This window comes from Mesoplodon bidens (assembly GCF_964165515.1).
Source record: "Mesoplodon bidens genome assembly, chromosome: 2".
In the NCBI taxonomy this organism is placed as follows: Eukaryota; Metazoa; Chordata; class Mammalia; order Artiodactyla; family Ziphiidae; genus Mesoplodon; species Mesoplodon bidens.
Genome location: NC_138177.1, coordinates 46,505,019 through 46,528,408, shown reverse-complemented (window position 1 = coordinate 46,528,408; position 23,390 = coordinate 46,505,019). Strand labels below are relative to the sequence as shown.

At 48.7% G+C, this 23,390-nt stretch overlaps 1 protein-coding gene across 2 annotated transcripts in view; it reads left to right on the top strand.

The window, feature by feature from the left end:
* VASH2 (vasohibin 2) overlaps positions 1-22,374 on the top strand; it is a 35,746-nt gene extending 13,372 nt beyond the window's left edge. For both annotated transcript variants that reach the window (XM_081224530.1, XM_081224529.1), the window contains 4 exons: positions 468-542; positions 6,931-7,312; positions 8,769-8,884; positions 20,825-22,374. In XM_081224530.1, coding sequence (XP_081080656.1) covers positions 468-542; positions 6,931-7,312; positions 8,769-8,884; positions 20,825-20,897 — 646 coding nt within the window. In that variant the 3' untranslated portion in view covers positions 20,898-22,374. The remainder of the gene's footprint in view (positions 1-467; positions 543-6,930; positions 7,313-8,768; positions 8,885-20,824) is intronic.
* The last annotated feature ends 1,016 nt before the right edge of the window (positions 22,375-23,390 follow it).

Sequence of the window (23,390 nt, the reverse complement as noted above, 5' to 3'; positions counted from 1 at the left end):
GAGAGGGGCCATCTTTCTCTCCCACTCTCTCTCCTTCATCCCAGTGCTCAAATATTCTGGTCTGTAAGGGGTAGGGGTGCCCCGGGCCAGGTTGGAGGTGGGGCTGAGCTAAGCTCAGTGGTGGAGACTAACTCAGGGGTGGGGCAGACCTGTGAAATTTGTTTTATGTGGCCTTTTTCACTTGCTCCATTGTAACACCCGTGTCCTGGGTTAGTGGGAGAGTGCTGTGGAGTAAAAGCACTAATCTCCCGGAACTACGTCTTGCAGAGAGGAGTGGAGAATTTAGGAATTTAGTTCCACCAGGTGCGGATGTGCTTTGCGCGCCTCCTACGAGGCAAGTTCTGCCCTTTCTCTCTGTACTCCTGCATGCTGCCTAGTGTGGCGATGGGCATGCCTGGTGGATTGGCACACAGACTGACTGCATAACTGAATAAGTCTGAGATCCTTTGCTATGCTCTACCCTACAGGTTAATGGAAACAGCGAAAGAAATGACTCGGGAGTCCTTGCCTATCAAATGCCTTGAAGCTGTCATCCTGGGCATGTATCCTTTAAGTGACGTAAGCTTAAATTTACTACATAGATGATGGCTTCACTGTGGGGCTGCTTGTGCCTTTATCATCCTAGATCCATAGAGATGATGCCTGTTGTCTCCTTGGAGGAAAGTGTCAAGCCCTCCTGGTGCTTCTCTTGAACTTTCACCATCTGGAGTTGAACCAAATCAGAGCTTGGACCATCATCAGTGTAACTTGTGAGCTGAAGCCTGCATCACGGCCAGCTCCCAGGCCAGACGCATTAGTCACAAGGAGAATTACAGCTTCAAGGGACTAGTGAGAGAGTGTGTATCATTATTTTTTGCATTAATCTGGCATTGCAACAGGAAAGACCCTCCAGGGAAAATGGGATTATCCAAAGCCATCTCCAGGGAAAGTTCTATGAGTGGATTGTGGAGGAGACCAATGGCGTAGTGTCCTGACCCTACAGGACATAAAGCTGAAACAAGGGTCTGGTCTCTCCACACTTTCTGCTCTGTTTTGCACCAGACTCCTGGATCCTCAGCCTGAGGGGGAATATGGTCCAGAATAACTGTGATGGCACTGACTTATTAGTGGTAGTGGCAGTAGAATATGATCTGGTAGAAAAGCAAAGAAACTCCCAGTCCTGGGGCGGACGGCTGGGGTGAACCGGCCAAGGGAACACAGTAAGACATGAGCTCGAGAGGTGATACCAGGTTAGGACATGTAGGTCCTTGAATGCCATTCTGAGAAGGGTAACTTTTTCCAAAGGCAATGGGCAGCCCAGCCGAAATCTCTGGAGCAGAGACAGGACATGATGAGGTGTGCACTTTAGAGAGGTAGTTCTTGGGGCCAGTTGAAGGGCAACCGGAGAAGGGGGCGCTGCATCTGCAAGGCCAGTTAGGAGCTGCTACATGAGGGCAATGTTGATGCTTGAACCATGGTTTTGGCAATGGGAATGGATTTGAGGGGACTGTTTCAAGAGATCCCGAGGAGATAGAATTTACAGGACTTGGAGGCCAGAGAGGTAGAAGGAGAACCAGGAGAGAGAGCAGATACAGAAGGACTGGTGACTCAGAATCGGACTGGGGACAGTAGGCTGGGTCTGGTCTGTTCTCCCGGCCCCCTGGACATCTTCGTGGGGAGGGGAATTTCCACCCTTCTAGTCTGCAGAGCGCTGGCTGGCCGGATCTGTAAGAGGACTGTCCGCAGGTGCCCAGGCTGATGTCTGAAAAATGGAACCTTGAGCTTTTTGGAGGCCTTTGCCCAGCCCTCCAGTCATACCTCCTCCCTGTTCCCCACCAAGGAGATGGACCGCGTCTGGGAGCCCAGCAGGAGGGCAGGATGGGGGCGGGGTGTGTGTGCAGCAGATGGCTCCAGGCCCCACCCTTTAGAGGCAGGAGTCAGCACAGCTGTTGGGCAGAGCCTCCTGCAAGTTTAATGGGGTGAACAATTGTCGGGGATTTGCTGGTGATGGGTGAGGGAGCCCATCACCACGGGCACCAGCTGCCTTCAGACCCTGTGCTGACAGAGGTCGCAGGGCCCCTGGATGGAGGTCATCTTGCTTCACACGCCAGTCCCGTACACAGTTGTCTTGTCCCCGAGCAATTCTATCAGTCCAAGCCGAAATTAGCTTAGGTTACCGGAGTTACCAATAAAACCTTTGGGGTTGGGGGGATGGACCTGTGGCCAGCCTCTGGGCCTGTCCGAACCAGAGGGTAGCGTGCTCTGGGTTCTCCTTTGTTCTAACCGGTCTGTCATTTCAGAAAAGTGGAGGGAGGGGGGAGAAATACAGCTGAACTCAGGGAAATGTGACTCTTGCACAGACAAGAAACACAGCTGAATTCTAAAAGTCACGGCCTCTTTGTCTTTGTGTCAGCAGCCCTGTGGCCTGCTTTGCTCCCAGGCACAGTGAAGGACAGACTTGGGTCATCGGTCGGCCTCCCATGGGCCCTTCCACAGGTCCTAGAGGACAAGCGGTGTGTTGCCAACTCAAACAGGTCGGCTTGGCTGCTGCTTGGAAGCTGTGTCCATGGGCTTGTCCTTGTTTTCTCTTGTTTGACATGAGCTCTGAGTTCAGGATTCATTCGCGAAGGGCCACTTCTTTTGATCTTGCTTTTTTGATCATGCTGGAGAGATAGACTTTTGGTTCCAAATTATTTTCTGAATCATGACAGCTCTTTAGGGGGCCTCACTGGCCCTGGTGGGGCTTAATCATGGTGCTGAAGTGCTATGGTTTATTCAATAACAGGTGTGTAATTAGAGGCAGGGGAGGCATAGCCCCAGCAGGCTGGGTACTGGGCAGATCTTCCCCAAGCTTGGGGCACTGTTGCTCCCTTTTCTCTAGAAAAGCTCAGGCTACTTCCCAGCCCTAATCCATACCTCTTAGTCCCCTCCCTCTCCGTTCACAGAGGCTCCAGGTCCCAAGACTTTACTGATTTGCTGTAGTGATGGAGCAAATCCAAGTGATTGGTGACTTGTCACAGGATGGACTGGTGGTCCCTCCAGTCCCCTCCCCACTCACTCTTCTCCCCTTGGCTGACTCTACCTGTCCTGTGGGACTCATTCTGGTCCCGAGGGCTCTTCTCTGCTCTCCCTGAGGTGGCAGGGATGCCTCTCTCACAACACACGTCACATGGGGGTGGGTTTTTTTCAGTTTGAGATAAAATTGATTTAGGGCACCGTGAAAGTTTAAGGTGTGCAGCATAATGACTTGACACATATATTGCGAATGCGGGGTTTCTAAGAATAGTAAAATATTCATAACAAATTTACCATTTTAACTATTTTTAAGTGTACAATTGAGTGGCATTGAGGACATTCACGCAGTTGTGCAACCATCACCACCATTCACCTCTAAACTTCCTCTTTCCCAACTGAAATGCTAAACCCATGAAACACAGGGTCCCCAGTCCCTGGCAACCACCATTCTACTTTCTGTTTCTATGAATTCGACCACTCCAGGTACCTCATAAAGTTGAATCATAACAGTATTTGTCCTTTTGTGACTGGCTCATTTCACTTAGTGTAATATGCTCAAGGTTCATTCATGTTGTAGCATATTGCAGAATTTCCTTCCTTTTTAAGACAATAATGTTCCATTGTATGTATATACCACGCATTGTTTATCCATTCATCCCTTGATGGACCCTTTGGTTATTTCCACCTTTTGGCAATTGTGAATAATGCTGCTGTGAACATTGGTGTGTGAGTATCTGTTTGAGTCTTTGCTTTCAGTTCTCTTGGGTATATACCTGAAGTATCTGAAGTACAATTGCTGGGTCATATGGTAATTCTAGGTTTAGTTTGCTTGAGGAACTGCCATACTGATGGTATTGTGTCCACTTTGAGTCTGTCTCCCTATCAGACTTCCAGGGAGTCTTCATCTTTGGCTCTGCAGCCCTACCTAGCAGTCTGTCTGGCACAGGAAACACTCACCCAGTGTTTATTACACTGACTTAACTGAGGAATGCCCTTGTTCCAGCCCCAGAGAACTCACCCCAGAAAGCAAGTAAGAATTTATGTAAGAGGACTCAGAAGGATGTGATTTCACTCCCTTACTGCCAGTTTATCTCACATCATAAATTGAAGAGAAAGCAGGTAACCATTTTAATAGAGAGGAGCCATCTGTGATTTAATTGAGGATAGAGGACAAGCCTTCTTTCTTTTAAGGGTACTGGATGAGCCCCACACCCAGTGCAGACCTTTTTAAAAAAATTTTATTTTTACTTAAAAGAAATTTTAATGTAATTTTTAAAGGTTACTTTCCATTTACAGTTATTACAAAATATTGGCTATATTCCCCATGTTTTACAATACATCCTTGAGCCTGTCTCATACCCAACAGTTTGTACCTCCCACTCCCCCATCCCTATGTTGCCCCCCCAACTCATAACCACTAGTTTCTTCTCTATATCTGTAAGTCTGCTTCTTTTTTGTTATATTCACTAGTTTGTTGTATTTTTTAAGATTCTACATGTAAGTGATATCACATGGTGTTTGTCTTTCTCTGTCGAGTACAGTCTTTTTAAACGTAAGGAAATGTATCCTCACAATCTAAGATTCATCCTTTCAGCAAGCACTAACCAGGTACTTCTGTGCGCCAGGCCTGTGCGATGCCCGGGGATACCAGGATGCAAAGCACAATTCCTGCCATTACAAGATACAAACGCACACGTGTGCGTGCGCATACACACACACACAAAGCAGGATGAATAAGCACCAAGTGCTGTGGGAGTTCTTGCAGGGGGTGTGGGAGACTTAACCCACACTGAGGAAGGTCAGGGAAGGTATCACACCCAGGAAGTGAGGCTGTTCCAGTCAGGGTGCAGCCTGTGTAAAGAGAGAAAGCCCAATAACATCCTTTTTTAAAAAATAAATTTATTTAATTATTTTTGGCTGCGTTGGGTCTTCGTTGCTGTGCACGGGCTTTCTCTACTTGTGGCGAGCAGGGGTTACTCTTCGTTGTGGTGCACAGGCTTCTCACTGCAGTGGCTTCTCTTGTTGCGGAGCACGGGCTCTAGGTGCATGGGCTTCAGTAGTTGTGACACACAGGCTCAGTAGTTGTGACGCACGGGTTTAGTTGCTCTGCGGCATGTGGGATCTTCCTGGACCAGGTCTTGAACCCGTGTCCCCTGCATTGGCAGGCGGATTCTTAACCACTGCACCACCAGGGAAACCCCCAATAGCATCCTTGTCACTCATGATTCTTAGGAGACCCCAAAGATCTCTGCCAGGTTTAAATCCTCCACAATATAAGACTGATGTGTGAGTGAAGCCATAAAAGAAGTTATACTTCGATGGAGACATGAGGTCGTGTACAGTGGGTTTAGTAGCTTGTTTTTGAAAGTTTCCTGGGTCACTTTAGTCTCATGGCCTTGTAATGTAAAGGTCATTTAAAATATTCAGTTATATTTGACTTCATATTCTGGGGGAGTATGTGCTGAGGACAATGGGCACAGATCTTTGGGTTCTTCATGGTCTCGGTGTATCTTTCAAAAATGTCACAGGTTGGGAGTTCCCTGGAGGTCTAGTGGTTAGGACTCCGCGCTTTCCCTGCTGAGGGTGCGGGTTCAATTCCTGGTTGGGGAACTAAGATCCTGCAAGCTGCACTGCAGGAAAAAAAAAAAAAAAGTCACAGGTCAACTGTAGGTCAGTGTGTGAGCCCAGAGTGTGGGGGAGATGAGACGGTACAAAGGGATGAGGAACAGGGGATGAATCATGGCAGGACTTTGCTGAGGGATTTGGACCAAGTCCTGGAGAAGATGAGAGACACTGAAAACTTAAGCAGAAGAGTGACATGTACCAAATTTTGGCTTCAGTAGATCATTCTGGCCACTGTGTGGAAGATAAATTGGAGCAGGGGCAAGAAATGGTGAAGACAAGTTCTCCGAGAGTGGAGAATGGTACCCACTTACTGAGCACTCACCGTGCACAAGCCACCATGTTAAGAGCCTGGATTGTTATGTCCCTTAGAAAAGGTCCGGAGACACCAACGGTCTTCAGCAGAGTGTATTTGAATTTCCAGTATCCCTCTCCAGAAGAGTTGGGTCTTTGAGTCTCCACGGCCATGCCAGGGCTGTCCAGAGACTTTGAGGTGGACTTGAGGATGTGGTGCCTCTTGTCCGTCGTTGCAGCGTGTGGAGTCAGTGGGGGTAGTTACTTGAAGCTGCACCATGTGGGGTTGCTGGGCCCAAACCGAGTTCATGGTAAGAGGCTGGGTGGCTCAATCCAGACGGGCCAACACGTGGAGAGAGCTGAGCTGTGACCCCAGCTGGGTTGGGGACTGAAGGGAGCCTGAGGTTCGGATGCTGCAGGCAGGTCTCTGTGGTACCCAAGGCTACTAGCATGGGTATGCTGGAGCCAATGAGAGGAGCAGACAAGGCGCAGATCTGACCCATTCTGACACCATTCTGTCCCTTCCCATCCTGTCAGTTGGTCTGTGTCTTTTACATCTCCACTGCCTTGTCTAGGCTCTGGTTGTCATTTCTCCCAGCACCATTGCAGAGGCCTTCAATTCCTGGTCTGTCCCACATACTCCAGCCAGAATTAACGACTGAGAACATCAGTCCAATGGCAGAAACCAACTTTTAATAGCTTATCATCCCCTGTAGAGCACCAGGGGAGGATAAAGTACATTGTTAATGGTTTTGTTTGCATTTATTGATTTACTAAAGAAGATGGCAAATCTTCCCTCTTTGTCCCATATTAATTTGGTTTGGTATGCATCATGTAGCAGGTACTCAGAGATATCCAGTGAGTCCTTTATAAGAGGATTGGTCTGGAAAGGTTAGGTCTTGGCCTGCTCAGAGGCAGAGGGGTGGACCCACTGACCGTATGGGCTACTTTCCTTTCCTGGGAGTCCAAGTGCTGGTGTCCTCAAGCCTCCTTTCTCTTCCTTGACTCAGATTCTCTAAGATACTTAACCAATGGACAGCCTTCCATCGAGCGATTCCCCATCAGCTTTAAAACCTACTTCTCAGGAAACTACTTTCACCATGTTGTGCTGGGGATTTACTGCAATGGCCGCTATGGCTCACTGGGCATGAGCCGAAGGGCTGAGCTGATGGACAAGCCATTGACCTTTCGGACTCTGAGTGACCTCATCTTTGACTTTGAAGACTCCTACAAGAAATATCTGCACACAGTCAAGAAGGTCAAGATTGGCTTGTATGTCCCCCATGAGCCTCATAGCTTCCAGCCCATCGAGTGGAAGCAGCTGGTCCTCAATGTCTCAAAGATGTTGAGGGCTGATATAAGGAAGGAGCTGGAGAAATATGCCAGGGACATGAGAATGAAGGTAGGCTCAGGGGAGGCAAATGAGCAAGGCAAGAGAGTTCTTTCCTCGTTCTCTCTCTCTCTCTCCCTCCCTCCCTCTCTCTTTCTCTATTGCCACGTGCCCTGTGTTTCTGAGATGGTCAAAAGTTTCTTGAGGTTATCTTGCTTAGTAGGCACCCTGTTAAAAAAATAACATTCAATTTTTGACATGGACAATTTAAGTCTCTCTGCATTTACTACTTTAAAAACTAGAGCTAAGCTCAATTTAGGTGTTGTAGCTGAAGCAGAGTCTTGGCCTGCAGTTCCTTCTGTGAGTCAATCTAAAATGTTAGTCATTTTATACTAAGGCTCTAGTTTTGCTTTATTCTGTTTTGTCTTTATAGTAAGAGTGGCCAGTCATCTCAGTTTCCCTGAAACTGAGGGGTTTCTGAGGAAATGAGATTTTCAGTACTTAAAGCCAAGAAAGTCTCAGGCAAGCCAGGATGAGTGGGTCACCCTGCTGTAAAATCTATTTCAGAGTCCTGTTTTATGTCTGCTTCTTTTTTTTTTTTTTTTTTTTTTTTTTGCGGTACGTGGGCCTCTCACCATTGTGGCCTCTCCCGTTGCGGAGCACAGGCTCCGGACGCGCAGGCTCAGCGGCCATGGCTCACGGGCCCAGCCGCTCCGCGGCATGTGGGATCTTCCCAGACCGGGGCACGAACCCGTGTCCCCTGCATCGGCAGGCGGACTCTCAACCACTGCACCACCAGGGAAGCCCTATCTCTGCTTTGCTTTGTAAGTTGCAAAGCCCTTTGGCATAAAATTCTGACCTGGGGTCACAAAAGCAAACAAAGGAGCATGTGCTCTGCTGGCTTTAATATAAACTACACTCATAAGCCCTTCTTCCTTCTACCATGTCACTTCCAAGGTGACAGGATGCCTGTTTGTCCCTGCTCCTCCAGAGCTCGTGGAGTCACTGAGAGAGAAAACCTGTGTGTATGCTGAGACCCGCAGGGGCAAGGGATTATGCCGAATTCAGGCTTGGTTGCGTTTAGCACCTGGGGACTTCACTCGGCAGCACCTGTAATGGAGATTCTGGATCAGCTGGACCCACTCTGCGCATGCGTGTAGGGTGGGAGGGTCAGAAAAGGAACAAGCTGGCTTCTGGGGCAACATGGTTGGGACTTTGCCTTCGGGAGAGGGGAATTTTCTGAGCAACCAAACAGCCCCAGGAGGCTGAGACATTGGGCTCTGTTCCTCTCTCTGCCGTGGGGAAAGGAACGCAACGAAATCCTATCATCCTCTGGGAAGTGGTACCTCTGCTTCTTGTCAGTGCAGCATGAGAGAAGCACATCTGTGTGTCAGGAGGAGGCCTCCAGCTCAGGGCCTTCTCAACCCCGGGATCATGAATGGGCAGGGGTTGAGATGCTGGGCTGTAGGAAGGCGCGAGGGCGGGGCTGTTTGGAAGCAGCGTGGTAACTCCTTGTAATCTCCTCCAGCTCCTGAAACCTGCAAGTGCCCACTCTCCAACCCAAGCGAGAAGCCGGGGAAAATCACTGTCCCCCCGACGGAGGCAGGCGAGCCCCCCAAGACGGCTCGGCAGGCGAGACAAGTCGTGAGTAGTATTTCCTCTTCCCCAAATTAAGGCCCAGCACACACGTTTGGGAGGTTGGCCTGGCCCTTGGGGATGAAGTTGTGTCCTGGGCTCGGCATTTGAACCAAATGGTGATCTCCAAGAGATCTGCCCCTCGTTCGGTGGACATCTCTTATGGAAAAGGATCCACCATGCACATCACCCCCAGTGCTCTTACCCTCCTGACTGTCAGATGGAGACGCAGTTGGAGGGATAAGCCCCAGATAGTGTGAGATGGAGAACAGTGCGAAATCCCGGTAGCCTGGAAGGAGCATTGGCCTTACAGAGTTAGGAAACCCATGTCTGGAGGCAGCTCAGCTGCTTAAGGAGCTATGGGGCCCTAGGCATGTCATGCAGCCTTTCCAGGCTCAAGTTCTCCCACCCCCAAAATGCGATTGTTAGAAGTGATGAACTTGCCTAAAACCTTAGCCTTCTGTGCCCAGCAGAAAGCGTGATCGCCCTCCATGGATGGTGGCATCAGAAATACCACTAGGCTCATCCTCTTCCCTGGTTGACTGTATCCTCCCCTGTTTTAGCCGTGAAGCTAGTGATTTCACACCTGCATCTGAGTTCAAAATGACCCACTTAAGAAGTGACGGATTGGAGATGCTGAGGCTACCCAGAGTAACCAGTGATAATCCACTGGCCAATATGTGGGTCATAATTACACTGGGAAAAACTACTACTTTGATTAATACCAGCAGCATGCTGTGTCTGTCACATGGGTTCTCACCGTGCAGGGGACGGAGTGGTACAGGGCACAGAGGTCAAGCTTGGGCCCTGGCTCTCTGCTGCCTATTAACCTTGCAGCCTGGGCAAATCCTTCGGGAGCCTGAGTTTCCTCATCCGTCAAAGAGGATAAAAATGCTTTTTTTGCCTATATCACAAGGTGCTGTAAGGGTCGAGTTAGAAGACGTAACGAGAGTGATTTGTTCGTGCTGAACTGCTGTACGCAAGCATATTATTGTCACGTCAGTTCTGTAGGGGGAGAAGGGAGAGTTTCACGGTTTTCCTTTTTAGATGAAGAAACCAGAGCACAAAAAAGGTTTGTCGTCTTTTGCCGTGTCGTGTAGCTGGCCAGTGATGGCACTGGGGCTAGAACCCAGGTCTCTTGACTCTGGGAAGGTGGCGGGGGAGGGGAGCATCGGTTCTGTTTTTGGAAGAATAGGACAGGACCCGCGTATTGTCATTTCTGAGGAAGGTTTCCCGTTCATCTCCCCTCCACCTCCCACTGCCAATCCCAGGCTTCAGCATCGACAGCCAGGAAGGCCTTGAGCAAAGTGACTGGAACCCAGGGTTTGAAAGGGGAGGAATGACAAAGCAGGAGGGTCAGGTGCTCCTGTAGCTGAAGGTCAGTCAGGGTGGTTTCAACATAGGTGTGTCCTTTCAGGGAGCGGGATGGCTTCAAGCCTTTCATACATGGCCTCTGACCCTGATGCTGACGAGCACCCTTGACCGTGACCCTAACCCTGTGTCTCCTCCTCTCTGATTCTAACATCCATCCATTGCTTCCCTGAACAAAGTAGCAGTTGTCTCACAGGACTATGGACATGTAAGCCCTTCCCAGAGGGTCATTTGGCATAGAGTGAGTGACCCAGAAATGGGAATCTGGTGGCTCCTGAAGCAGGGGAGGGGGCCCCTTAATCGGATAGATTATCCTTTCTGCCCGTGGAGGCCTGAGTCCTTTCCTGAGGGGCTCCCACTCTTCAGCAAACGTTGAGCAGTCCATAAAGCCTTTCTCTCCCCTTGAGACTCTGGCGTCCAGGGTACATGAAACCCTAGGCATTCTACCTGACGGGTTTATGCACAGAATGGCAGCCGTTGGTTTTTAAGGCGATTCCTGTCCGGGTCATTTTACTTGGATCCACAGGAACCTTGCAGTCCAAAATATACTAAGTTTTTCACCAGAAAAAGTTCCTGTGATTGCCCAGGGATGGTAAGGCCAATAAGATTTTAGAAACTGGTTGTAGAGACAAAAGTCAGGATGACAAGCTGCTGGTGATGGTGGTGGTATTGGTGGTGGTTTGCGTGGGGTAAGAAGGTGAATTTGAGTTTGGACCGTGGACTTTGAGGTACTTCTTAGGCACCCAGGGAGCGGGGTGTTTGTTGCAGAAGTTGCTGAAAATGCAGATCTGGAGTTGGAGGATGTTGGGAAAGAGAGATCATGCTTTTAGAGCCATCTCCTCAGAAGTGACAGTTGAAACAACAGCTGGGTACATTTGCAAGGAAAGAAGGGAGAGACAAGTTCCCTGGTGATGCTGATGCTGCCGGTCCAGGGACCACACCTGGAGAGCCACCGTTCGATCAATCAATGTGGGAGAACTGATCTGGGGCTTGACTTAAAAAAAAAAAAAACCCAGAACGTCAAGATGAAGGTCCTACATCTGCCGAGAGGGGCGGATGAGGCCATTGAGTGTGGTTCAGGGGCTCAGCCCTGCCTGGTCCTGCCTGGGCCTCTGGATAATGAGGTTGCTGGGGTGAGGCTAGAGGGTGTGACCGGGGCCTGGCCCCCCACTGAAGTCACTCTGGGAGGAACCCAGCTGGTCTTCCTCCTGTGGGCCAGATAGACAAATCCTGTTCTCAGTCATCCCCCTGGCCATGCCCCTGCTCTAACTGCAGCTACTTTGTCGTGCACCCAAGGCATGCAAGCACACTGGTGCCTGCAGAGGACGGCTGTTAGACTGCCTAGGATGTGAGCGTCAGGGCCACCCTCTAGTGTCAGGGCCCACCCTCCTGAGGTGTGGGAGTGGGCCTGGGAAGGGGGAGAAAGACTAGGGAGAGGGCGGTAGTCACTGGGGGGTCAGGAAGGAAGACGTGCAGGGACATGAGATTCAATTCCACCAGCCTCCTTCATGCCCTGAATTGGTCCCAGCTGTAGCTGAGCAGGCCCCAGGAGCACACAGGTGACGGCTCATGGTTCAGTGAAAATGTAAACTTTCCCGAAATGGTGAAGAGTGGCTGCAAGCAGCCTCTGAATCCCTTGGACTCATGACCCTTCTCCGCAGCCCCTTCTTCTGGGCAGAGCACTGGTTCCCAGGAGTCTTCCTTCATGAACTCCTCCCAAGGGTCAGAATATGGGGATTTTTTTCCCCAATTAGGGCCAGGTGGCCTTGGTTGTTTGCCCATCAAGGGAACCCAGGTGGCTTGTGGGTTCTTATGGACAATTTGATGTGAGCAAATCCAGGAAGACCATGCTTATTCTTGGTGGTGGAAGCCCCTGCCGCTTCTTTTCTCCTAGTTTGGAGGTCAGGAGAGGAATCTAGAGGGCAAATATCTTGGCTGAAGTTTCACAGTGGATGGAGGAGTTACAAGGAGGGAAGAGTCTCTCCCCGGTTCCTCCTAAACCCTGACTTGTGGGTTGCAGGGCTGGGTTAGGGATGACAGGGGCCACCATGTCGGAAGAGAGATGCAGGAGATGAGAGTAAAATGAAGGCTGTGAGAGGTGGGGACCACGGGAAGAACTGAGCACCAAACCCCTCCATCCCTCTCCGGCTCCCAGCCTCCGCCATTACAACAGACTAGAATCCAGGACAGCCTGGTTCCGAGAGGTGTGTCTGGAGAAAAGCAGCCTCTCAGTTTCTACCCATGGCCTTCACCAAGCAGGCTTTTCTCCAGGTAATCTTGCTTTTGGCTAGGAAACGAGAAAGTGACAAATTTGATTATGACCCCATAACTCCATCAAACTCTGGGCATCCTACTGTAGCATGGTCAGGATTAGCAAGGGTTTGGTGATTCTCACTGTGTTATTATCTCAGCATTACCTACGGCCATCAAGTCATTTCTAAATGTGTCGGGTGCCATAGTGAAGCCGGGGAGTGGCCCAAAGGGTGGAAAATGACCATAACAGGCAAGAAGCCCATCAGCTGTGGGGCCCCAGCCCCTGTCTGTGCGTGGATAATTTTAGTGGCTTTATATCCTCAGCCACCACCTCCCTGCAGCTGGAGCTACTTCCAGCCCTGCATTCCTCTCCATTTTTGCACTTGTCTGAATAATCCTTCTAGGAAGGAGGATCAGTGTCACTGGGTTGACAGAGAGTCAGCTGAGTGGGAGGAGGGCAAGTAGCAGTGACTACCTTAGTGTCAGCTGAGACAAAGTTTCAAGAGAGAAACAGGGACTCCTCCACCCCTCCACCCAGAGTCCTTTCTCGTACTCGCTGCTCCTCTAGGAGTGTTTAGAGAAGCGTCCACACAGAACAGCCAGGTTGTTTCCTGAAGTTCTTACAGAGTCAGGGAGATGGAGGTTGAGATCTAGGTGTAAAAGGCCTTTTGCGAACTTGAATCAACTCCTGTACAACTCTGGGCCTCAGTCCCCGCTTAGCTCTTCACTGAGGGGTGTTCACAGAGGTTCTCAACAGGAGCCAGGGCGCCCCCTGGGGGAGAAGGGTTAGAAGTGCAGCGGGAGGGGAGGGTTTTGCTTATCAACATCTTGGGAGCCAAGATGGTCAATGCCCTGCAAAGAAAGCTATGGACCATCCTCCCCCGTAAAGAACCATTCCACCTAAAATGCTTCCACTGAGAACCCCAGATGCTCCCTGGGGTCCTTTCCGTCTCTGACAGTCCACAGCTCTTGGCCTGCTGACTGTAGCCTGAACCCGGGGGAGTGGGGGTGAGTGGACAGTGGTTTTCTGGCTGGGCTGCCTGTGTTCGCATGAAAGCAGCTCCTACCAACTGGAGTGACCCCGAGGAGCGTTCTTCTGAACTGGGGCAAGAGTCCCTCAGGACCCACGAGACCATCTTTGTCTTCTCTCCCCATCTGCCTCCTTTTTTTCCCCCTCTGTCTCTGCTCTCTTCTTTGCTGTTCACAATTTTTTTTTCCTTTTCTTTGAGTTCCCTTCTTTGTCATCTATCTCGAGGGCACTTCGTGCCTCCGGTGGGCTTTATTCACCCTGCTGGAGACCCTCAGGGTCACAGAGGTTACTCAGCCCCGTGAGAGTTCTCCTTCCACTGCTGGGCCACAAGCTGGATGAGGGAATTCCTTCTCCGTTCTACCACCAGGCTCATGAAGATGCCTCCAGGCAACTGGTTAAGTGAGGCCCTCAAGTCATTTCTAAATGAAATCATAATGTAGTCATAGGAGAAGCAGTTTGGTTCCATGATCTAATCACATCGAAGATATTTTGAATGGGGCCCAAGAAGGCATTCTCTGTAGACCCCAAATGAGAAAATCTCCCCAAGGGGGGAAAGGGGAAAATTGCCTTCATGTGGATCGTAGCAGGGGCACAAAGAGGGAGAGAAAACTAGGAAGGTTATGGAGGGAGAAGTAAAACCCCCACGATGATGTGGGGTTTCTTTCCAGGAGCCCAGAGAAGGTAGTCTCCAACTCAGAGGCCCACCCTGCTTCGTTCCCCAGGGGATTTCATATGGTCCAGGGTCCCTGGGGATGCTTGAAGAAACCAAGATGGAGTGATGGGCCTTATCAGGAAAGACTGCCTCTGGCAGAGTGAGCCAGGAGCCTCCAGAGCTGACGACTGAAACAGTCATGCCGGGTTGGGGTTCCTACAGGGGTTCTCTGCCATGGAAACGGGAGGTGAGATCAGAGCCTGGAAGCTGTGCCCTGGAATCTCAGTGGCCCCTGGCTCTTGGTCTCTGGCCAGAGTTCCTGGCTGGGGAGGGCTTGGAAGAAAGGGCAAAGGGCCGGAGGATCTCTTTGGAGCCACGTCTCTCTTGGCTCAAGCCCGTCTGTTCACATAGCAGCCTCAGCTGTCTGCCCTGTCAGCTGCCAGCAGTGGTGCCTGCGGTCCTGGGAAGTAAGGAATGTGAGTGAGGAGCAGGACTGGCTTTGAAGGAAGGTGACAGGTGGGCGGGAACCACCCAGTGTTCGTCCCTGAGGCGTACCCGCATTTGGGCCATGAGTCCTAAATCAGGGCCTGGCCTGACCTGACTGCTGCCAGACTAGACCAGAGAGGAGGGCCTGGGGTCTCCCTGAACTTGTGAATGCTGGGCCAACACCATCCCTGATGGAGTCCGTTCCACACCCTTAACACTGAGGCCTGAGAGATGAACATGGCTTCTTTACCATATATCCCTTTCTCGAATCCAGAGACCACAAGGATCACAGCTACACTGGTCCTTGCGAGTGTGCGGTGTGTGAGGACGGTGCGTGTGAACACGGGCACGTGCACCCCCACCCTGAAGGGCTGTGACCTCAAGGGAAACAGGAGCAAGAAGCATGAGCAGCCTGACTGGTGGTCTGTGGGTCCCCATCAGGCGGCCCTGAACTGGACAGAGCTGGGCCCTGTCCCTGAATCAGTATCTCACACTCGTAGGGGAGAAGCAAGTGGTAAATTTCCATTGGAAGAAAGGGGGATGGATTGTGGCTCCACTGAGCTGCCATCTGTCTGGGTAACCCCAAGACTTGCGAGGTGCTCGGCACAAAGTGCTGCTTGATACATTCTTGTGAATGAGTTAAGTAGCAAGCAAGTTGCAGGAGCCCTGCTGTCCGGCTGCCACTCAGGCCCTCGGACCCATCCTGCCCGGTGACAGCTTGGGGGCTGGGGAGTTGGGACGTGAGGAGAGGAGATGCCCCAGACACATCCCTTAGTCAGAGGGACAGAAAGGGGGCTGGGTGGTTTTAGGGAAAACCCCGTAGGCTTTTCCTCCACTTACTGACTCTTTCCCGAAAGCCAGTGTCACACAGACGCACGCCGACTCGTTCAAGCCCCAGGATATGATGTTGTCCCCGCTTCTGTCCCCAAGATGCTGCCATCGCTTTCTGGTTCTGATGCTTCTTGTGGCTTCAACACCAACATCCAATCTAGCCGAGCTCTTCCTCGGCCCTGAGGCTGCCTCAGGGTTTGTGAAAGACACGATGTGCCACCTGGAGATGGTTCACTGTGCCCGAACTGTCAAGGTGTAGTTAGCGAACACTAGGGTGTGTGGTGAATAGCAGTGGCACGTCTCACAGGATACCTCCTCCGTGGAACAGTTGCCCTGTCCTCCCCAGCCCACCTCCCCGCCTCTGCACAGCTTCGCTGCGGCTGACTCCTGGGATGCAGGCCTGAGGGTGGGGCTGAGGGTGGACCTGGGACCAGGCCATCACGCCGTCACCCTGGTTCACCCTGGATACAGTTGAGGCTGGGATTTTCCATTTGTGCTCAGAGAGGAGCGTCCCCTTTTCCATCCACAAAGTGCATCAAAGGAAACCTGAGGTCCCTACCCCGCTTCCCCTAAAGTAGAAGGTGCCCGAGAGCTTTCCAAAGGAGAATCCTTTGATTTCTTTTGCTTGTTTGGACTGGGGAGGGGTTTGGAGAAATATATTGTTCTAAAATAATAACCCTGGATCTGATGTGAGGTTCTGGGCAAGCACAGACCTGGCTGAATCATCATCCTGGTGCTTGTGTTTCTTAAAAATAACCCTCCTTGCCATATTCTAATTATAGCCAGGGGAGCACTTGGAAGAGGCCTCTCCATACTCAATAGCTCCCCCAGCTCTGGCCCTGAGATGAGCTGGCAAGGACTGAACAGTATTTCTGGCTAGGCCCACGGGCAGGTGGCATGCTGTGATAACCCACTTCTGCCCTTCGCCAGGCCAGGAAATTGTAGCCAGTGTTGCTGAGAAAGAAAAGGGTTTCACCTTACGGATAGGTCACCAGGAATCTCAGTTTAACTCATTTTCTGCCAGTGTTAACCTGTTTTTTTTCCTCTTCTGGGTTCTGGGCTCTTGGGGGGAGGTGGGAGGGGTGGAGATACAGAGGAAGGAGACAGCTTAGTCCCTTTCCATTAGAAGCCCCCAAGCTGGCTGTCGTTGCAGAACCACATTCAGCTGTACAAGTAGGCAGGTTCCCCAAATAGCTTTCGGAGATAAGGTAAAGCCTCTCTTACACAGAAAAAAAAAAAAAAATTCTTCCTACTTGTTAATTCTTCGAATGGTGTCATGGTGGCTTGAATTCCTGGCTTAGGACTTTGTTGAAATAAAAATATCCCATGACAAACGTAACAGAAAGAAGTCCTATCAGTCGTTTACACGTTAGTCAGAACTAGACCAAAAATTTATTGAGGGGTACAGGTGCCACAGTGGGGATTCACAGATGAATCCACTTGATCCCTGCTCTGAAGTTGTTTGCAGTCTCTGAGGCGGGCACAGGGATTATGAGCCTTCGAGATACTTTAGCAGATGTACAAAAGGAAACACCAGTGCATACAGAGCAAGGAGCAGTGTGCTGTGGAGAGAGGAAGTCAGAAAATACTGCAGGGGAGAAGTGGCATCTGGGTTGGTTCTTGAAAGGATGATGAGAAGACAAGCAGGAGGCATTCCAAAAGCCAAGGTGCAGAGGCAGGAGTGGCCTGATGTCATCTTCAGATGCTTGGGAGGATACTTTGCGTGGGGATGGGGGTCAGTTTGCATCTTGGTCAAGCGCATGGGCTCTAGATTCTGGGGAAGAACTCTGGTTTCCACCACTTGCTAATAACCACACGACTTTGCTTTGAGCAAGCTTCCTAACTTTCAGTGCCTCCCTTTCTTCCTCTGTAAAATGGGTAGTAACACTATCAGTGCCATGACGTTATGGCGAGAATGAATTCACCCATGTAAACTGCTTAGAACAATGCCTGGCCCAGAGTAAGTGCCTAATAAATAAAAGCTATTTATAACGGTGGTTTCTCAGCACGTGGAAGGTGTGGGGAACTGGTGGAAGTGATAAGGAAAGGTTTAGAAAAAGGAGGCCAAAGAGCCCCACATTCTTTCTTTCTTTCTTTATTTTTGGTCACACCGCACGGCTCATGGGATCTTAGTTCCCTGACCAGGGATCAAACCCAGGCCCCTGGCAGTGATAGCGCTGAGTCCTAACCCCTGGGATGCCAGGGAATTCCCATAAGAGCCCCTCATTAAAGTGCATCTGTTTTCAAGGGTGCTGAGAGCAGAACATGGGAAAGGTAAAGGGAGAAATTTGCAGGGCACAGAAAGTTCGAAAAATATGAAAATTCTGTTCCTCAGGGCTGAGGGGCTCCAAAAGGAGGAAGCCAGGAGAGTGGCCAAAAAGTGGCTTCTGAGGAGGTGGCAAGCGTGTGGTTTGTGCCTGTGGCCTGTCGCTGCAGTGACCCCAGGGAAGCCCTCGTTACAGGGCTGAGTGGGTAGGGTTTGTTCTCTCCTTGACCTACCCTGTCGCCTGTCCTGCCACTGACTTTCCAGCAGGTGCTGTTGGTCAGAGGACCGAGGGAGAGAAAATAGGTCAGTGCAGATTTATCCCAACACCTGAGAAATATGAAGCTAGGGTCTCACTAGCATTATTCTCATATAGGAAGGGCGGCACCTTTAGAGTCTCGGAAGGAGGAGAGGTGTGACTTGGTGTTGAGGAAGATGCCAGGCCAGGAAGAAAGCATGTGCGAGAAACGTTCGGAAACTGGGGTGAGCTAATTGGTAGGTGCTGCAAGGACCGTGGAGCAAGGGATTCTCTTGTTAAGCACAAGGGATTGTTAAACTTTCAGAGGCAACGGGAGATCTAAAGAGCTGCCATGGTGGAAAATTATTTCAATTGCTATAGGGAATGATCCCTACTGAATTCTTTTCTAAAGCAAGGAATGCACATGGGTACTTCAAGCTTATCCTTTGGCCAATGGATTTTTTAAAGTAAATTTATTTTATTTATTTATCTTTGGCTGCATTGGGTCTTCGTTGCTGCGTGTGGGCTTTTCTCTAGTTGCGGCGAGCGGGGGCTACTCTTCGTTGCAGTGCGTGGGCTTCTCACTGCACTGGCTTCTCTTGTTGCGGAGCACGGGCTCTAGGCACGCGGGCTTCAGTAGTTGCAGCACGTGGGTTCAGTAGTTGTGGCTCGCGGTCTCTAGAGCACAGGCTCGGCAGTTCTGGCGCATGGGCTTAGCTGCTCCATGGCATATGGGATCTTCCCGGACCAGGGCTCGAACCCGTGTCCCCCGCATTCGCAGGCGGATTCTTAACCACTGCACCACCAGGGAAGCCCGGCCAGTGGATTTTTGACTACTGAATTTTCTAAAAGTGGGGCACACTGCGGAGGGGGGAGTAATTTACCTTTCTAACCACATTTGCCTTAGGCTGATGCTAACTTAAGGGGAGTCCACTTGAGGGAGAAAGTCTCATATTAGCTATTTGTAAAGACAGCACCCCGCCAGGCAAGGAGACAAAACAGACTTCTTTCAGGCTTTATGACAAAACGAACAAGATATTGATACCTATGGACTGTGAACCTGGCTTGTCTGCAAAAACCCTAGTTCTCCCCCCGCATCAGTTGGCCAAGGAGTAGGGCAGAAATACAAGGTTAAGTTTGAATCCACAAGCAAAAGCGTGCTCCCTTTAGCAGGCAACTCAAGAATGGCTCTTGCAGTGGTCCCTGGGAGCCACTCTACCAGGCCTGAGGCAGTGGCTCTGTTTATAGGGAATGGCTAATCTCTAGGGCATGTATGCGCTGGTGGACACCATTGCCCTGAAGGTCAGAAGCCTTAGGCTCTTTAATACAATGAAGGGTGTAGGCAAGGAAGTACTGGGATTTCTACCCATAGTCGACCATATTTATCAGCATCATCTGTGTATCCTGGGCACCATGAGAAGATACACAAAGGAATGAGAGGCATGATTCCTGACCAATAAAGCAGGGCACATGGTCCAGCTGAGAAGTAAGCCCCGCGCAATGGAGACAAGAAAGGTTACAGGTTATTTTAGTAGTGCCAAGTAGCAGGTCAGGGAAGGTTTCTGTACCACTTTGGATAATCTAGTTTCAGAGGGGATGATCATAGACTGTTAATGACTTATCAGAAATGGGACATCTCTGAAAACAAGAAAGGGAGGGAGGGAGGAAGAGGGGAGAGGGAGGGCCAAGTAGAGAGAGAATGAGAGTGAGAATGTGAGGGGTGATAGAATTTGTTGCCGAAACTAAGCCTGGTGTCCTTTATCGAGCAGTACCCTAAGTAGAAGCTAGCTGTTGATTTCTCGTTGTAGCAACACTGAATGAGTTGGACCACATACATGCCAAGGGAAAAACAAATTTACTGCTAGGAAATCTTTCGGTATAAACCAGGAAACTTTTAAACAATTATATTTTCATTTGGTCTCTCTTTTTTTTAACACTTAATGTTCAAGTGTAACCTAAAAATGTCTTTGATCTTCTTGTAAAAACGTGAAACTTTTCAATTAGAACTCAGACATACTGGTTTACAATCTGGGTTATGTCTTACCAAAGAAGGTGAGGAGGAGGCTCATTTTAAAAATGGAAAAAATTGTGAGATAAATCATGAGAACACTTAGGTATGATTTTATATTGGGAAGTCACCTAGGAAGTATCTTTAATGAAGACAGATGATGTGCTACTGAATGATTTCTTTCCCCACCTTGAAGTACTTTCTTACAACTTCCTATAAATGCTTGGGTGTACTGTCATATTGGAAAGTGCTTGAGAAAATGTATTTAGGGAAGAGAGGTGATTTGCCACGGAATGATTTTCCACATTGACCTGCTTTTACAGATGAATTCTAAAAGATTCATCCTGATTTATACCCTCAAGCCTGGAATAGTGACTGAGAATCTCCACAAGAACCTGAGTCGCCTGAGACATCTTGTAGGTGCTGGGCTTCCCCAGGGCACCGACACGAGGGGGCCAAGGTTTCTAGGAGAATTTGGTTCAGATGTTCAGTTCTACTGTAGTCAAACTTTTTTAGACCCTTTCAAGGTTTACAGAAACTAGGTTTCAGAAGTTACAGTGTGACCAAATTCAGGCTTAAAGTTGAACAAACTCATTCAGCAACCTGTAAATATTTTTTGAACTCTACATTGAAAGCCTATTAAAAGGTTCCTTAAAACCTATAAAGGTGGACTTCAGAAACAAGAGGTGGAGTTGGGAGCTAAGGCTGGTGTGTGTGTGTAGGGGGGGCAAATACCAAAAGGGTAGAGGTCCCTGATGATACTGAATGATCTTTCTGTCCCTTCCCCTCTCGCCTACCGTCTTTCTTTTACCCTTAGGCCTGCACTGCCTGAAAAGAAGGTGGCTGATCTCAGCACTCTGAATGAAGTGGGCTATCAAATCCGAATTTAGGCCAGCAATACAGCCAGCAACAGGGCTTCTGTGGTGCTTCTGTCTGCACTTTACCCAGCATCTTCAGGAGGAACTGCAACTATTTATTAAGAACTTGTGAATTTTATTTGTTAAGGGTTCACTTGGAATAGACTCTGAGTGGGTGGTAACAATTAACTTTGAAAAAATTCACGAAGGGACAACCACGAAAAGGCTAAGTAATAAACCCCACTGCGGTCAGACTCACTCCGGATAGAAAGGGTAAGACCATAACTGTAGTTTTGTATTTTCCCATTTACCTACATTCTTTTACTTGTTTTAAACAGCAGTAGTAAATGTTCATGAAACCCTCCCTCCCACTTTTGATATAGTAAGGTAAACTCAATCAGTATTAATGTCTTTTTCAGCAATAACAGCGGCAAAGATTGGTGGGTTTTTTTTTTAAGCAGTCAATATTACCTCAGCATCTTGACATCAGATATGCAAATTTAATGGTGTTTTGTTTTTTTATATTCTATTTGTATTGTTTCCCCAGTATTTTCCATGGGGATCTCCACAAGGTCTGGAATTTTTTTCCTGGTGCACACATGCGATGAAATTTAAGGTATTATATATGCAAGTGTTCTACTAAAAAAGCACTGAAATTCTTCTGGCAATACAGGAAACCATTTTCAGAACCTTGGAGTCACTTCTTTCTTAAATCTTTCTTAAAGCATTCACTGACAGCAGTTTTTGTTCTTTCAAAACAAGAAAAGCACGTTCAGAAGCTAGTCTATGTTCTGTCACTAACATTTAAACTTTGCAGAGTCCAGCAAAAAGCACACAGGGTCATGAACTGTTACACAAATTTAGCAGTATTGCAATTACCTCTGACAGTAACACACTCAAAGGCACAGGCCAGGAGTGAATCAGTAGGTCTTGAGAACCAGCTAACCTTGCTGATCCCATTTCACCTGATTTCGAAACTCTGAGTCAGGCCTCGATTCTGAAGGACTCACTGTTGTTAGAGATGTGTCCTGATGTCTTATATTAAGACCAAATACAACACGATGTGATTATTTTCCAGTACCTTGCTTTTAGGTACCACTTCATGATGCTTAGAAACTGGTATTGGAAAATACAATGAATTAGAGAAGCAGAACCTTTTTTTTAATGGAAAAGTCTTCAGGTACAGTGTTACACCTTATAGTGTGATTTAGTCCACGGAGCACAGTATGAATATCCGGCCTGCATATGGTAGTTACAGTGTAACTTCTGGCTGCAGACCACACAGAATAACTCTAACAGCATACCAAGTCTGTATGTTATCAAGAATACAGCTTCCGTTTCATTTGTTTGATCTTAGCAACCATGCCAACTCATGAGACCAAAAGGCATATATATATTTTTGTGTGTGCAGTACGCGGGCCCTCTCACTGTTGTGGCCTCTCCCGTTGCGGAGCACAGGCTCCGGACGCACAGGCTCAGCAGCCACGGTTCATGGGCCCAGCCACTCCGCGGCATGTGGGATCTTCCCGGACCGGGGCACGAACCCGTGTCCCCTGCATCGGCAGGCGGACTCTCAACCACTGCGCCACCAGGGAAGCCCCCAAAAGGCATATTTAAGTGAAGTCTGCTAGTCAACAAAAGTGTTATTTCAGTCTCAGTGCTTCCCCTTCTGATTTTCTTTGACTGAAGTGTACATCTCAGTTAGATTAAAATACAGCGTAAGTTAAAAATTCAGAACTTAACCACTTTCCTCAAGAATACTATCAGTTAGCAGAATTTAAAATGAGTTATCTTTAACCTTCACAAGATGAACCCATTTGCAGCCCCATGGCCACATGTATTTAGATGTTTGCAGTCGCCAGTGAATCATTTCATTCTCGTTCTAAAACAATACTAACCTCGCTCTCTCTCTAGATGAAATACCATCATCTGTTTATCAATCTGAAAATATTATATCCAATAAGTAGACGACTTATAACATTGCAATCATTCTAAGAGCTTGGAATAGGATTTTCTAAGTATTATGTACTGTCCAATCTAAAATATGGAATGCCAATAGTTGCATAGCCTCTTGTTTCCCACAGAAAAGGGGAAAGGAATAGGAATACAACCTGTTTCTAATATGCTGATGCATAAGCCTTAAAACTGCCAACTGGCTTGATGATTCAATTAGTAACCTGATTTATTCCACACTCATTTCTTGATTTTAAGACTCATTTCCCCAAAGCAAGAGTTAGTCACAGAAACATGAAAATTAATTTAAAATGTTCTTGGTTGTTATTTTATTTTTATTGCCTATGGAATATGTTAATTTCTAAAAGATATGAGAAAGGCACCAAACTCCAACATTCTAGTGAAGTAATTTAATTGATAAGGCAAGAAAAAAAAAGACATGATTTACCCCCTAGAACTGATTTTAAAACTGGCTATAATTCAAAAGGTAAACAAAACTATGAAGGGATCTGAAATCTAGTTTTTAAAGTTATTAATGCAAGAGAAATTTTATGCTTAAGCCATTGTGGCAAT